Source organism: Gymnodraco acuticeps, unplaced genomic scaffold (assembly GCF_902827175.1).
Source record: "Gymnodraco acuticeps unplaced genomic scaffold, fGymAcu1.1, whole genome shotgun sequence".
Taxonomy (NCBI): Eukaryota; Metazoa; Chordata; class Actinopteri; order Perciformes; family Bathydraconidae; genus Gymnodraco; species Gymnodraco acuticeps.
Genome location: NW_022990268.1, coordinates 193699 through 210127, shown reverse-complemented (window position 1 = coordinate 210127; position 16429 = coordinate 193699). Strand labels below are relative to the sequence as shown.

At 38.7% G+C, this 16429-nt stretch overlaps 1 protein-coding gene across 1 annotated transcript in view; it reads left to right on the top strand.

Annotated features, from left to right (window-relative positions):
* Positions 1 to 13581, top strand: part of onecut2 (one cut homeobox 2) — a 52172-nt gene extending 38591 nt beyond the window's left edge. Inside the window, 1 exon segment of the mRNA XM_034220753.1 lies at positions 2532 to 13581. Within this exon segment, the coding sequence (XP_034076644.1) occupies positions 2532 to 2821 (290 nt within the window). The 3' untranslated portion in view covers positions 2822 to 13581.
* Positions 13582 to 16429: the final 2848 nt, after the last annotated feature.

The window sequence follows — 16429 nt, the reverse complement described above, 5'->3', positions numbered from 1 at the left end:
TTGATGTGGTTTAGAACAGGATGGCATTTTATCACAGCAGAATTTAACTTTATCTCTGGTAGAATTCTGATCAGGCATTAGCTCCGCCTCCTCTCTTTTGTAGGTATGGCCCTACAATATATGTTTCCAATATAGCATAATAGGTCCACTTTAAGTTTCACAATAAAAGCCTCGTGTATGGATTGTTTTGGCACCACCTGGATGACTGAGCAGTGTAGAGGACATGGTGTTAGTAGCAGTAGCATACAGAGTTTTATAAGGACAATAACATGAGAAAAGCCAGTTTCTTCATTCCTAAACATCAGATGGCAGGTGCAGTAGGTTTTGGGGTAGGAGTGTTAGTGACACTGTTGCTTTTATGTTCTTCCTTGTTTAAAAAAATGAGTAACAGAGGAAATATTTAAGTTAAGGAGAGAAAAGAGGTCAAGACTTGTGATATTTGTTCACCTCACAATCTGATGTTTTAATAGGAAGGTCTAACGTTACTAGTTTAGAATAAGTTTAACACCGTTTTTGGCTCATAATTATCTACTAGAAACCGTTTGTTCTATACTTCTACTTATTAATAATAAGTTGAACGGTATTTTAAATCCAGTAGCATAAATAACAGTGATACAACTAATACTACTATTAATAATACATAATAATACTAATTATAATTCCAATAATACTAGCAATAATTATAATATTTAATAAAAATAACACAAAAAACAAAATAAATAATAACAGGGACAAACTGAGATCAAATTTAAAATATTCAAAGGTACAACAACAATAACAACGTTTCTAAAATAAAATGTTGCTACCATCAAAACACGTGTTCTGGCTTTCATTCATTTGAAAGACAAAGCAGATTCTCATGCTTTCCTTATTATTATTAACAAGTCAGCATCATTTCCATTTGATCATGATTTTCATTAACAATTGGTCGTCATTTTTAACGTCTAAACACATAAACAAACACACACACACACACACACACACACACACACACACACACACACAACACCACACAACACACCACACACACACACAACACACACACACACACACACACACACACACCACACACACACATACACATACACATACACACACACACACACACACACACACACATACCATGTATACATCACTTCAGGGGACATTACATTGACTTACATGCATTTCCTGGAGACGTATCCTAACCTTAACCATAACCAACACATGCCTAACCCTAAGCAAGTCTTCACCCTAAAATTAATGATTCCCCTCATGGGGACCTCCATTTTGTCCCCCTAAGGGAGGCGAGTCCCCACACGTGACTTGTGTGAACAGATTTAGGTCCCCACAAGTATAGTAATGCTATACACACACGCACACACACACACCAGACACACACACAGTGAATATATGTTTTGAACTGAGTGTGTTTGTAGCGTCTCATATTCACGGATCAATAGTACCACCTGTCAGCGACACACTGAATTACAGTTCCTGACAGAGAAGAGGAATCACATATATTCTGTGTAACATTTCAGCCGTTTACCGTGAGCTCAGAAGAAGAAGTGCCACCTTTATAAGATCAACAGGGACATTTAAACTTCAGTCATACTACAATGCTAAATTAAACACTACAGAAAATGGTGTTCAGAAGACCCTCAAAGCAGGTCATGAACGTGCGTTTCTCTGTACTCAGAGTAACGGTCATGGTTTATGAAATGTACTTCAGAATTTGAAAATCTCTCATTTCTTTACCCCACAAAGTGTTGGGTTTACAAGTTACACACACAAGCTTTATCACTGTGATTTTGTTTAGAATCACAGTGATATGACATGTCAGGCTGAATCTGTGTCTAAAATGATGCACAAGATATGTAGAATATTACTATTGGATGAACTGGTGCAGCCAATAGAAGCAACTCTGTGGTTTGAATGTTTTACTCAGTGTAAATATCATAAATGTGTATTGATTAAGGCTGCTGTAAAGATACCCAGACATTCACCACGAGACAAAGACAGAGAGCATGCTGGGAAGCAAAAAGCTGCCATCTTTCCTTTGCATCTGTCGTCAGGTCTCTAAACGCTGCAGAGGGGAGACTGGGGAAGGGAAGGGAAGGGAAGGGAAGGGGAGGGGAGGGGAGGGGTGTGTGTGTGTGTGTGTGTGTGTGTGTGTGTGTGTGTGTGTGTTTACAGCGAGGATAGTTCTTAACTGATGATTTGGTTGTACTTAATTCAGAGGTAATCAAATCTCTTACTCCTCGTTAAGTGTCTGCTGACTGATAACAGCAGACACATTATAAGATATTCTATTACTATTATTTCTATTATATCAGATCACTAAATTACAGCGTAGGGAGATGAACTTCAGTCAACTAAACCTCTGGGTTCTGTTTCACATGCTGCGATATCCTCTTTCAAAATGTACTGTTGTTCGAATAACAAAACAAACCACATTAACACTTTTATTGTCTGTCTCTTCTTCCCATCAACCCACCTCCTTTCCTCCAATTCCCTCCATCATTTTCTACCTTTCCCCTCGATCCTCGCAGCGTGCAAACGGAAGGAGCAGGACAACGCTAAGGACCGCAACAACACGCCAAAGAAGTCGCGGCTGGTCTTCACCGACCTGCAGCGGCGCACCCTGCTGGCCATCTTCAAGGAGAACAAGCGGCCGTCCAAGGAGATGCAGCTCACCATCTCGCAGCAGCTGGGCCTTGAACTCACCACCGTCAGCAACTTCTTCATGAACGCCCGCCGCCGGAGCCTGGACAAATGGACAGATGACGGAGTCAGTCCTGGAGGCCAATCTTCGGCGTCCAGCACTTGTACCAAAGCGTGATAGTAGATAAGTGGAGAGGGGAGGAAAACCAAAGTGACAGGGAGAGTTCTCGGGTGGGTTTGGGAGGGATGGAGAGGGGTTGAGGGCGAGGGGAAACTCGTCCGGTCGAAAACCAAACTTTTTACAATTGTTTTTGTTGTTTGTCTGTTTTACTTTTGACGAGGGTGACAAACTGAGAGAGGGGCTGCTCACTGCGACGAAATTGTTTGTAGCCTAACCGCCTTTTTGCAAATCCATCGTGAATCCATAAAGAAGCTGAAGGGTAAACACACCTCTAAAACATAAGAAACCTCAATGGGTTAAGAAGAACTCATAAATCATATTCTTTCACTGCGGATGTCTCCTTTAGGACAAAGAGCTGACACACTAGCCCAAATACCAAAGACTAGAAGACGATATTTGTTTTCTAATATGCAATATATAAGCTAGGAACAAACCAAACGATCAAGAAACCAATGAAAGCTTTATGAAAAATTCTCTGTGGAGAATTTTGTGGTATTTAAAGCTTAAAATGTCCCACAATTGCATCTTTTAAGGGTGAAGTTGAAGACTTTCAAATTCAAAATGTTGGATTTCAGAGATTGCAAAGTCACATTTTGGACTGTTGATTCAACCTACTTTTTTTATTTAACCAAACCAAAGATGAATGAGGCGTTTTTTTGATAGGAAAATATGATGACAGAAACATTTAGAACAACTCACTGGCTTGGAAAGTGTGATTTGTAGCTCACTGGAAAAGTTAATTAATGTTGCAATCTCTGATTTGAAGCAAATAATCACTAACAGAAAAAACTAAGTCTGTTTCCCCCTAAAATCAGATTTCAACAATTGGTTTCCAAAATGTTCCTTTATCCATTTGAAGTGGAAATATGTTGATCTCTAGGACATAACAACATGACCAACTTTATTCATAATGAGATTTCTGTCTTGTTCTGGACTAATCTCTTCAATTTTGCCAAAAAAAGAGCATGAGTGAACTCTTTAAAGGGGGCAGTGATCACTCTTAAAGTTAAGAAATGGCTAATATGCAAGCACAAACACCTACAGACACACAAACATGTAGAATTACAAGCTTTCCCTTTTAGCATACCTGGCGTTCAGTGGAATATTAATGTACTATATATGAATATATACAACGTATGTGAGCACAATCTTGAAGCACATTTTCTTTGCAATAGAACCGGGGCTCTATGCCAAGTGGTCTTCACGTCTTAGAAAAACTCAGGATACCATTTTTTCTAAACAGTGGCTGAAATCCACTTGGCATCTGACGTTACACACCGCAATGTACACATGTACACACACACGTAGACATGCAAACACACAACTTTAAAGAGTCATTTCCCAAATGTTTCCCAGAATTCCCATACTGACCAAAACATCAGTCAGCTATGCCAAAGCTCACCAAAGTTTACCCTGGCTTCACCAACCCATCATTCATTCATCAGGGCAGCGGTTTCCACCTAACATATTAGCATCAATTAGCATAAAAAACGCTAAATTGTGCTGGGACAGCTATAACTTACGTAACTAACTTAATCTATGTTTAATCAAAAGAGTGCTGAGCTTCAAGAACTCCAGCAGAAGTCAGAGCACAAAACAAGAGATAGCTTAACACTTAAGGCCTAGGTATGCTTCAACCACGTCGTCCGACTACATCTCAAACCTAAATTCTTAATACCCGTTCCCAAAGGCCACATTTGCCCCATCAAATAGAGGGCAATTAATCATATAAATGGCGACAATCTATCCTGGAAGGCGTTCAGGGTGTTGGAAAACACATACAAAGTGATGGAGGTAGTTATGTGAAGAATGTAAACAAATTACAGAGCTTGAGAGAGAAGTTCAAACTCCGCCAACAGTCACAACCCTGCACACCCGGCCAATCTCTAAAGAAGGGAGTGATATTTGGATTGTTTGTTTTGGAAAATTCATAAATTGTTAGACAAAGCACGACCTTATTCCAATGTAGGAAGACTATTAGTTTGAAGTATATCGTCCTTTCCTGTCTAGTTTTTAACTAATATGATCAAACACCTAAAATCTTACCTTACTCAAAACTATTTGAAGATTGACACAATCTTCCAGTGTCCAAAATGTGTCGTTAATTTACACATTTTTGATCGTCGTCGCTTAAGAAGTGCTTGGTTGAAACTTGCTGTCGAATTTTGATGTAAATCCAGCTATAGATCTAAGATGTTTTTTGGAAGCCTTGAGCTGCCATAACATGTACCAAAGAAACCAACCACTAACTCTTCAAACCATCACAGAACCATCAGTAGAACCAGTAAACCGTGTGAACCCGCGGAGGACGAACTGTCCGGGCGAATCAGGGCCTTTGTAATAATTAAAGAGGACAATCTAAAGACGATGCCTGGCAGGTCCGTCTCTTCTGAGGGTCAGCGGGCTGGCACACGGGAGGACAGCTATTTACGCTGCAAACACTAATAAAGTCATATATTCAGACTTCAAATTTTGTAAATTCAAGATGAGATTATGGAACTTTTTCCATTTGTAAATGTTTCTTTTATCAGGAGTGGTAAAACGTAGCACTCAACAGTTGTTTTTGACTAATCTTTGTTAAAAAAAAGTGAGATTAAACTCAAGATGGAATTTGTTTGCAGCGTAATAGAGTTGGATGTTGGACGGTTGGATTGAGACACGCAGACATGTTTTCTATGTCTGTCTCTGTCTGTCCAAACAAACTTCACCAAGCTACCATCGCCCCCCAAATCCATTTTACTTTGATACGTCACTGTACAGCCTTTACACATGATGTAAATACTAACATACCCAAGAAACCTCAAACGCCACCACCTGCTATTCCATTTTAACAGCCTTTACCATCCACAATCACCTCATCAATCATTACTCACTCAAGCTATCGAACCAAAAATAGAAGCAAAACCAAAGGAAAGGCGTCAGTCAGCAGCCCCCTCTCCGTAGAAACCCAGGCTTGTCCCGGCCTGGATAGAGAACGATTTAAAATAAGAACATGGACACTTGAGACTTTTTCTATTTATTGACGAATCGAAACCAAAGAAAACCTTTTTCTGCACCTAACTGTTCCAACAAACGGAAAAACTAACTGAAGATGGATGAGAATTATTACCAAAAAAAGGATAAAAAAAAAAGAAAAAAAAGAGTGGATGTCGAGGATGTCGACGAGAAGGAGGAAAGACGAAAGGATGACATCATGGGATCGGAGTAGTAGCTTTGTTCTGCCTGATGTCGTGTCAGGCCATCTTTAAGGGGAAGCAAGTTGGGGACTGAAAGGGTAAAACCACACGGGTCGGAGGGAAGGAACCAATGGATGATGCTGTTGACCACTTCCTCCCTCCAACCCCCAAACAAGGCAGAACATTAATGTGTCCCTCACGGTTGAAGAGTGTCTTTAACGTGTGCCTATGCAGTTTTTCAAAGTAAAGAATGGTTAAAAGAACAACAGAAACCTCATCAGCTAACAAACCAAAGATTCACCGTTAAACCCAGTCGCAGTCCTCCTCCCCCTGAAAAAGAACACCTGGACTTTTAATTCACTAATCTGTTGCACTTCCTGGGTTAGCATGTAGGCTAATCAAGTTTATTCTGTATCTCTTAAGCCTGTAGCATTTCTTTCACCCTTTTACGTAGAATGTTATTCAGAATCCTCAATCACAGTTTCTATCAGGATAGCTAGACCTCAAAGCTAAATTGAATACATCTGGTATTTTGATTGGTCATTCCTCCAGCATGGCGTCAACACATGGCAAAACAAGTCCGAATGTTTCTCGGAAAAGAGTTGTTGCTGTTTGTGTGTTTTCTATAGTTTTTTTCCAACACAAGTCAATATCTGCTCCACAGGACAAAGTCTACCTCCAACAATCTCCAGCAGTAGAAACAAAAGCTGCCAGACAACAGCACAGGGACGGTTTATTCCCCCATCCTGTTTCACGTCCACACGGTTTGAAACAAACGATCTGCATCGAGGTACAATATCAACTAGTTGTTGAGTGTTGCTCAAATGCTTCCATTTTGCTTCCACCCAGGCTAGGGAATAGACCTCTTTTCCATTTCAAGATGGCTGTTGTCCGGCACCTTCCTACTGCGGAGAGAGTGACAATGTAATGCTATGTAAAACGTACAGTGCATACCAAAGATTATCTGCTGTACAAACAGTAGCACTCACACTTTTACTTTTCTCCATACGCATTTAAGAGTGGATATTTTCTCGAGATTCACCAATGTTTTAACGTAAAGTCACTCACAGTGTTGCCTCTGACCTTTACGTTTTCAACCCAGACCTATAGAAACCAGCTGAGGCGGAAATACTCAGGTTGTTTTTGAAGATATCAAATCAAATCAAGTTTTATTTATATAGCACATTTATAAACGATTTTTGGTCGAGCCAAAGTGCTGTACATATAATAAAAATAGCCTACAGTAGAGACACTTTACAGCAAATACAACAGCACGGACCGATATGGACCGTTTAGCAATTCCAATCAATGTTCAAATACAATTATTAAGTGTAAAACTCTGGGTTTCACCTCGGTATCGTATAGAAAACCGGCTTCCTGAGATATGGTGAAAATATTATTTATTGAAACAACGTTCTAAAATCAAACAAGTAGTACAAGACCAAAAATAATGGATTTAGGACAATCCAAAATTCTTCTTATGTGAGTTTTGGCTAGGCTAGGGTGGAAACGTTTCCAAGGTGGGGGTGCACATTTTTTCTAAAACAATCTATCATTACGCCACAGTTTGCCCACACTGCCATGCTGGAGGAGGAGCCTCACAGAGAAAGCACTATTAGTCCATAGATAACAAACCCACATTAGCTTGTTCTTTCTGGGGGAGGACCCATGCTGCTGCTCGATATACACAACAATAAATGAAACAAAACCAAAAACGTGACGCCCGCTGAGAGAAACTGCTAAAATATCGGTCAAATAGCTTTATCCTTAGTTTTCTCTCTCTCTTTCTGTATGTAAAGCTTCTAGTCCAAAGAAATCCTCCGCCCACCTGACCCTCCAATCCTACCAGCCGCGCCCAAAGAAGGGGCGTGGCTGTGGCTCGGGGGGGCGGAGGCCATCCACCATTACCACGTGCAGTTCTGTCTGATGTAACTCAGGCTCAACCTGCCAAACCAAAAATGGGTATGAAACCAAAAACTGTCCAAAGAAGTTTTCATTGCTTGTTTGTTTTGAAGTACTTAAAAAGTATTTGCCAATACTTGTGTGTCTACTATTACTACTATGCTTCTTCATAGGTTTTTGCAATATGTGATTCTGTTTTTATTTAATGTAATTTATGTTATTTTTTTAATTGTGAGTTAATTTAAGCGAACAAATTGTGTTGCCAAATCTCCCTCTGAACCCTTTTACCTTGATGATTAGCTTTGCCAAAGTTTACATTGTATGTTCCCTTTTCTTTCTGTTCAATGCTGTATTTATTTATGAGGTGTTTTAGAACACACTAGTTTTGTACTTAATAATTTAATGTTATTTAATTAGATGTAATTGTTTTTCGATGAATATTTATGAGTATTTAAGAATGTTAGTTGCATCCAAGATGCAGTGCTTACGCCAGGCCTGTTAATTTATTCGTAGTTAGCTTTACTTTAAAAAGCAAATGAAATGTTGTTTGACGAATGTTTAGACAGAACAATGTAGGAATGTCAGAATAGACTTGAGTACTTCTGAATGTCAACACTTGCTCTCACTTTTTAGCCTATGTAGTTTATTTTGTCCTGGTATTGATTTTTCCTTTTTCAAAATGAAAACAATCTCTTTATGACAAATAATAGCCTACTGAATGATGAGCACTGCATCTGTTTTTCTTTTCTTCTTTGGGTTTGTATGGCTTATTTATTGGTTGTTTTGTTTTAATTTCTTTGCATCCGGTTGACCATTGTTTACCAAACAATGAATTTCAGACTGATGTTTTACTGACACTTGATCAGATGACGGCCAAACACTGACATAAACTGATTCACCAAAGATAACTGGAATCCTTGAGAGGCCACTAAAACAGTGTGTGTTTACATCCACGCAGCTCGTGACCTGGTTAAGTTCTTATGCGCACATTGCTTTTATCAAATTATTTACAGTATCAAATGTCTCTGTGGTCTGATTGTAAAGGCTTTTCTTTCTGGACATTGTCTTGCCCTTAAACTCCTAGACAAGACTGATTTTAGCTTGGTGTCAAGACTCAAACACCTCTGTAACTAAATAAAACAATATGAACAATTCAAAATTATATACTATCGAAGGCTAAATACAAAATTTGAAGAGTAACTTACCACTACATCAACTACAAGTCACTTTATAACACCATCAATTGATCCCATTTTATCGTGTCCATTGCAACAAGTTATTCGAGAGATCAAGCAAAAACTGGGTGTTGAAGTTCTTGGGGTAAAACTCATCAATCTGTCTAAAAATGTTGACAATTAGCTGAAATTATGTTGGAATCAGGTCAAAATGCTTTAAGACCCAATCAATAGTCATAGTGAGAATGTCCTCTCCGACTTTCCATCAAAACCCTGAGCTTTAAAGGAACAACAAAAGAACAGAAAGGCGTTTGTTGTGAGAAAATCTGCTTGTTCTATGATTCTCTGTGTTGGTATAAGAGCTTATCCAGGTTATTGTATACAGAATGTGAACACACACCACCTCTACAGGAACACATACCTGCTGTGTTTCCCGTTAGTTACCCAGATATCGGTGTGGGTGTCTGCGTGAATGCAAACACACCGACTTGTTTCACTCGTTAGGAAGGAAAACTGAGGAGTCCCTTAAAGCTAGCTGCTTCCAAGAACTGACTTTGTGTGTGTGTAAAAAGAAAAAAATAACTTTCTATTTGAATTGTGAGAACCAGAGAGGCTACCTCACTGATTTGTCCTTTTAATCGTGTTGATGAAACCAAAGAAACCAAAGATTTTTGTCCTCTTCAGCACGGTCTGCGCTCAGCTCCATGCGTTTGTTCTCCTCAACGATGATGCCTCGTTTCCCCCTCTTTTCTATTCTCCTTTTCTCTGTCATCCTCCTTCCTTTCCTCCTCTCTCGTCCTTGGATTGTCTCTTATCCTAAAAATAGAATGGGTGTGAAGGGGAAAAAGAGGTATACCCCGGGGTCTGGCTAGATGCTGGCTATCAGGTGCTAACAGGCTAACAGGAATACTCAATTGTCTGTAACGAGAATACGTTTTAATATGATATTATCAAAATAAGCTTCTGGAGACGAAAAAAAGAACCCCAAACTTAAATGGGAAAAATGCTGTTGTTAGCCACTGAGATGATATAGTGAGACATCTATATGCAACAGGCAGTTTTCCACAAAGATTCAAAGCGTGTTATGGCCGTGAAAACAAAGAAACAAGGTAGAACTTCAACAAGACAAAATGAAGGAACAAGATGAAGCTCTTGGTGTACTTTCAGACACCTTCATCCTGATTCTTCATCTGGGATATTTTTACTACCAACCACATCCTCCCCTTTTTCTACTTTACCTTATCTCGCCAACAGTAATTGGACAGCCGATTGTTAGCAGCCTTGTGCTGCGTAGCAACAACATTGATGTAACGCCGCTCGGACTCTTTGAGCTCAAGGTTGAACTTTTCTGTTTTAACCGTAGGCAACAAACTTGTCATCCTTATAGTTGTCTGTAAAGTCAAAAATGCACTATTAATAACATAACCACACCTCGAATGTCAGGTCCTAACCCTAACCCTTATCCATGCTAACATGCTCACAAAACCGGAATAAAAAAGCTTTAGGAGGCCATTATTACCATTTTTATTAGCATGCTAACCCTTGCTAATTAGCGCCAAACACTAAGTCAAGCCATTAGCCTTCAGGTATTTGGTTCTGACCAAATCTAAGTATAAAAAACTTTGCCTGAAGAATGGCGTTACATTTAGGATTACAGGTTCAGCAACATTTTAAACCTTTTCCTGCGTGGGCCTTGCATATCTGAGCCAATCATGGCAATCAGTTTGATAATCTTTATGGTTATTTCAGTCTTGACCAAACATATGGACCAAGCGACCAATCGGTGAGCATGGCTAAAAATCTAAAAATGACTTTGTAAAGGATAACTTACTCAATAGAGAATACACACACATTTAATTATGTAAAAGGACACCACTTAATACCCCAACAAGTTCCACAATAATGTCTATCTGTTGTTTCATTGATAATGCAAATAACAACAACGTCAGCTGTTGGTTAAACTTCTGGATCCTTCAGCCCTAAGATAAAGAATAATACCGGAATTAGAGAGTGAAAGACAAGATGTTTTCATCAGGAACGAGATTTGGATCTTTTAAAAAGACATCTAATTATCTTTGACATCTTTTGATTCCACTAATACCTAGCATTGTTTTCCATTGTGATAAGATAAGGATTTGTATACTTGTACATCCAACTTAGCCATTTTGCTTCCCTTCTTACAAGCATTGGGATTTTAAATCAACCAGATGTAACTTGTTCTGGTTCGAGCCAGTTCTCAGACTCCTGCTGTCCTTCTTTGCTTTTTTCCAAATGGGGTTGCTTTAAAAAAAAAAAAGACGCGGATATCGCTTTTGTTGCAAAGTGTGAGATCATCTTGGATGAGTGCCTTGCTTCAACCAAAGCGACGTCTAAACCTCTCTGTTTCTTTCTTGTGAAAAAACGAATACCTCAGCATTCCTCTCCGCTCTCTGGTACTTTGCAATCAACGCAAATGAATCCAGAGTGAATACCAAAGGCTTCCCGTTCGGTTTCTCCGTTACTATCACTTCTCTATTTTCTCTGAGCTGGGTTACCACAGATCCCCGGAAAGTCATTTTGTGATAAAAGGAAATCCAATCTTGTTCTGTTAACCGCTTGTTTTTCAAAAATGATCCCAGACTTACAACAGTCTCGGTTGAATTGAAGACACACATTCAAACAAAACTAGCTTTAGTGGTAACGCAGCTCCTTCCCTTTCACCGTCCTCCTTCCCTTCCTACAAATGGTTGCAAAGCTTTAAATGAAACACACAGAGACAAACCTTAGCGAGTTGAGTGCAGACTGTGCTCTCTTTACCAAACTGTTGCAGATATACCTCATAGACACTAGTGTTAGGATGATGTTATAATAGCGTATGTCATAAATTATTCACTTGCTCTTCTTCCTTTTATTTTGGTAACTGTGACTTTAAAGCGAAACAATTGTGGGGAAAAAGCTTTACACATTTTTAAGTTGTGAAGTTTTTTTTTAATGCTTTTTTTGTAATAGTTAAAAAGGTGCGCTAAAACCAAAAATGAAAAATGCTTGTCTTCTTCTATGCTCTCTTTCTTGTTGATGTATTACTGTTTTCTTTCTGTTCCATTTGCCGACGATTGAGGGATTTATACATTTGGTTCTTTTGAAGGGGTCATTGTCCCCTCATTTTGGGGATTGGGAACATTGTTGAAATGATGCCCAGAATAATACCGGCTTCTTTGATCAATCGGTTTCGTTTGAAATCCATCCACATTTTAGTTTATTTGTCTGCATTATTTTTAAAACCATTGTTTCAGTGTGCCTCCTTTCCTGTGCTAACGCTAGCATCACAGTTACATTTCCCACACAGCAGCGCTATAGCCCCGATTTAATGCATGAGTATATTTACGATTAGATAGCGGTGTAATGCATTGTGATACTTATTGTTACCCTTATTTTGTTATCATCCTCTCATTTTGGCCCCGATACTTTACGCTATACACACAGAACTTTGTGTTACATCTCACTGAGAATCATCATGAGGTTCAACTATCTTACCGATAAACTGTCAGCAAAATGTGCTTTATCATCGCTGATCTACAACAGTGAGAGAGAAAATGGGCCAACGAACAAACTGAAAGTAAAACAATTCTCATCTGGATATACTTACCAAGTTGATTTCACCTTTAATTTGACAGATACATTTCACGTTTAGGGTTTTGCCATGCAGCCGTCCAAAATAAAATCTGAAACAAGCTGGAAAAGTCGTCAATCATCTCTGAACAAACAGTGAGCCAACGAACAAACTATGAGTACCCTAACAACAAATGTTTTTCTCACCGTCCAATTTGATTTCAGATTTAATATGATCGATAAATTAAACTCTGGGTGTAAGCACAAGTCAGCAAAAAGAGCTTGATCGTCTCAACAGTGAAGGAACACATGGGCCAATGAACAAAGTGAAAGTAAAGTGGAAGACGACAAATGTTTTTTCCATGTTACTTTAGCATCAGCACATAGAGTTTCAAAAGACGATATAAATCAGTCAATATTAACTGCTAGAGTTTGAAAGGCCAAAATACATCTCTCATTGTTTTAGGCAGTGTTAGTTCAAAGAAAACCAAAAGTATATTTTTTAGCACTTCAAGTACCTGTCTTCCAATTTTGATGAGCATACCAAGTGTTGGGTTACCTCAAGTATTTTCCAGACATCACCAAATTATCCAACCACGCGCTTTCCCGTCAAAGTCTTGCCTATAACCCCAAACAATATTTCATTATTTTCTGTTCACTCACCCTTTTCCTCGTTGTTTTCTTTTCTTTCCATTTTCTTTCATGGTTGTCATACAGTAATCAAAAATCAAACGATACGTTTTTGACATTCGGTTGGAACAGAAAAAGAGAAGTGACTGAAAACTTGTGGTGTGGAATAAAAAGATGATCAAACATGAAGGAGATATTGGGAAAATTAATGTTGTTCCACTCTATGTATAAAAGAAGGAAAAAAATCAATAAAGAAATCACAATGGTCTTATCCATGTACAACTTATCCTCCTGGTATTTCTTTCAATGATGGTAAACACGATCGCATGTTACTTTTCTATTACTGACAAATGTAGTGGAGAGTAGCACTTAAGTAAATATGTTTTTGAACACACAGCCAATTATCTATTTTAACCTACTGGGCGATAATTTACAAAATCAACATTATGCTGTATTTAAGAAGACGTGATTGCAATTGAGACCATAAACTTATGATAACAATATTTACTGAGGGAATGATTCAGATGAGAGGCAAGGTATTTTCTACAGAATATAATAACTAAACACCACATAACTAGCTGTTATGGTGAATCAGGGTATATGCAGGAATCCTGAAGTCAAAGTAAGACCTTTTTTAAGACCCTTTCCATACATTTGAAGACCTCATCGCCACTTGGAGTTTTAACTGGTTACATTGGCGACACACTTCACCTCACATTGACTATATACCAGAGGTGGGAGTAAGTCCTACATGTGCAAGTCATGAGCAAGTCTCAAGTCTTGACCTACAAGTATCAAGCAAGTCCCAAGTCACTGTGATGAGAGTCAAGCAAGTCAAGTCATACGAAATTCTGATGAATAAGCCCAGTTTCCGCATTTAAATCAGTTAAGACAGTGGTTATGAAAATGGATTCAACCCACACTATGATCTTCATTACATACACAGTTAATCATTTGAAATCTAATTTAGACCGATGACAATCATATTAGATTCATATTAACCCTAGAACTGCAGACAATATAGCTAGGACTCAAAAAGTCTGTTCAAAAAGGCAGAATTCCAGGTAAGAAAATCATATATGGCATTTGCCATTACACATATTTAATTTACATTTCTGTTAACACTAGAACCGCCAACAGCGTCAGCACCTACATAGATATCATTTTCAAATCATTTAATTTGTTATTTGTTATAATTTCCTTATAAACTAAGTAGGACGATATTTAAAACTCACTTAATTGGGTTAATTTAGAAATTGCTTCAGTTTATCATCATAATAATAATAATAATGCATTTTATTTATATAGCGCTTTTCACAACGAAAAGACGCTTTACAGTTTACAGTATGAGGGAGGGTAGACAAACAAGGACAGGCAAACAAGTAAGTATAGTAAAATAAATAAAAAGGCAGTCAAGAGGAAGTTGATTGAGAGGGGGGGGGGCTTATGGGTAGACAGAGTTGAAAAGATGTGTTTTGAGGCGGGACTGAAAGACTGTGAGGGACTCAGAGTCACGGAGATCTTGGGGGAGGGAATTCCAGATTTATATACTTATTGAAAACAAGCTACAAAATGTAATACCTTGGAAAATGCCCTTTAATACTTTTTAATAGCCTTCATTTTCGCTAAATTGATTTATCAACTTTTAACTTGGATTTAAGTCAAGTAGGCCTACGTGTTGTATGTGATGTGGGTTATGTAAGTTAACTTAAGTTTAAAAAATAAGTAAATGTTGACTTTTGGTTACACATGGAACACGAACAGCATTGTCCCCGGAGAAAGTACTAAATCTGTCAATCCATCCGATCCCTGTGGACTTTGTCACTCTTCACTCGATGACCCCTGAAATCTTCATGTTCACTAGAGTCACTTTACTGCTCGTCCAAAACTAACAGCAGCGGGGACATAGAGCGTCATAGTTAGACGTGTAGGGCCAATAACCAAATGGGTTGGAGCACTCGCTGCCCTATTTTAACTGTTGGTGTCTAACTTTGAAACCACACTTTACCATGTCTCCTACCCCAACAATTACCGTAAGTTGTTACATCATAATTAAGGCCAAGTTGAAAGATGGCCTCGCCCATCACAGACGGTCTCTATTTTTTTTTTTTAATGGCAACTTATTACAGGTAAAAAGAAAAACACAATTTTAAGGTGTTCATTAATTCTCAGATTTTCCTTCTTCATTTTCGGTGTTATAGAAGTTTCCCTTAGAGATGTTGAAAGTTGATTTGGTTCCAACATTTCTCTTTTAAGTCAAATCATTATTTTCAACAGCTAATTTTCCCTCTCTTTTTTCCATCCATTTATTTTGTTCTGTCCATCTTCAACGACTCCATCACCTTCCGTGTCTCTTTCCACATCTCCTGTCCCTTCGTTCCTCTTTTCCCTTTGTGTAATCATCCCAGCATCCATCTCCTCTCATCAATCCCCCTCGTCACTTCTCTCCTTTAACCTCCCCTCTCCTCTTTTTAATCACTCCATCCCATCCTCCCCGCTACACTTTCTCTCCCCCCCCCCGTTGCCATGGAAACAGCAGTCCATTCTGTGGCTGTTAATCTGGTGACATTGTCTTTCTATTACCTGTGGGTCAGACGCCTGATAAGGAGGACAAAGGGTGGGAAAGCGAAGAACGACTCACTTTAAACGTTTGTAAAATGCTCGTCTTCATTAAGACAAGTGCATTTCTGCAGGGACAGAACAACCTGGCAGAGGAAAAGGTTTACTAGGGCTTTGTTGTCACTTCTCTAAGGATATAAGACAAACTCTGCATGAATATAAACAAGACAATCCAGTCAATTAGACCCGCAGAGTCCTTTCTTTGCATAGTTCTGTGTTCATAAGAGTCGATTAAATCCTGTGCTCATTTTGGAGGCTGTTGTTGATTATTACATTTACCTTTTTATTAAATATCTTGGAATATTTTGCACTCCACACACTAAAACACTACAGATGTGACAGATAACCCTGCCTAGTGAATTAAACATTAAACAATGCACGGTTCTGGAAACCAACTACTTTGTTTTGCAGCAGTAAATTGGCAACGCGGGAAGGTAACAACCCAATTAAAGTAAGAGTTATTAAACATAATTATAAGTATGAAAATAATTTGTTCAAAGCAAACACACCAGGGC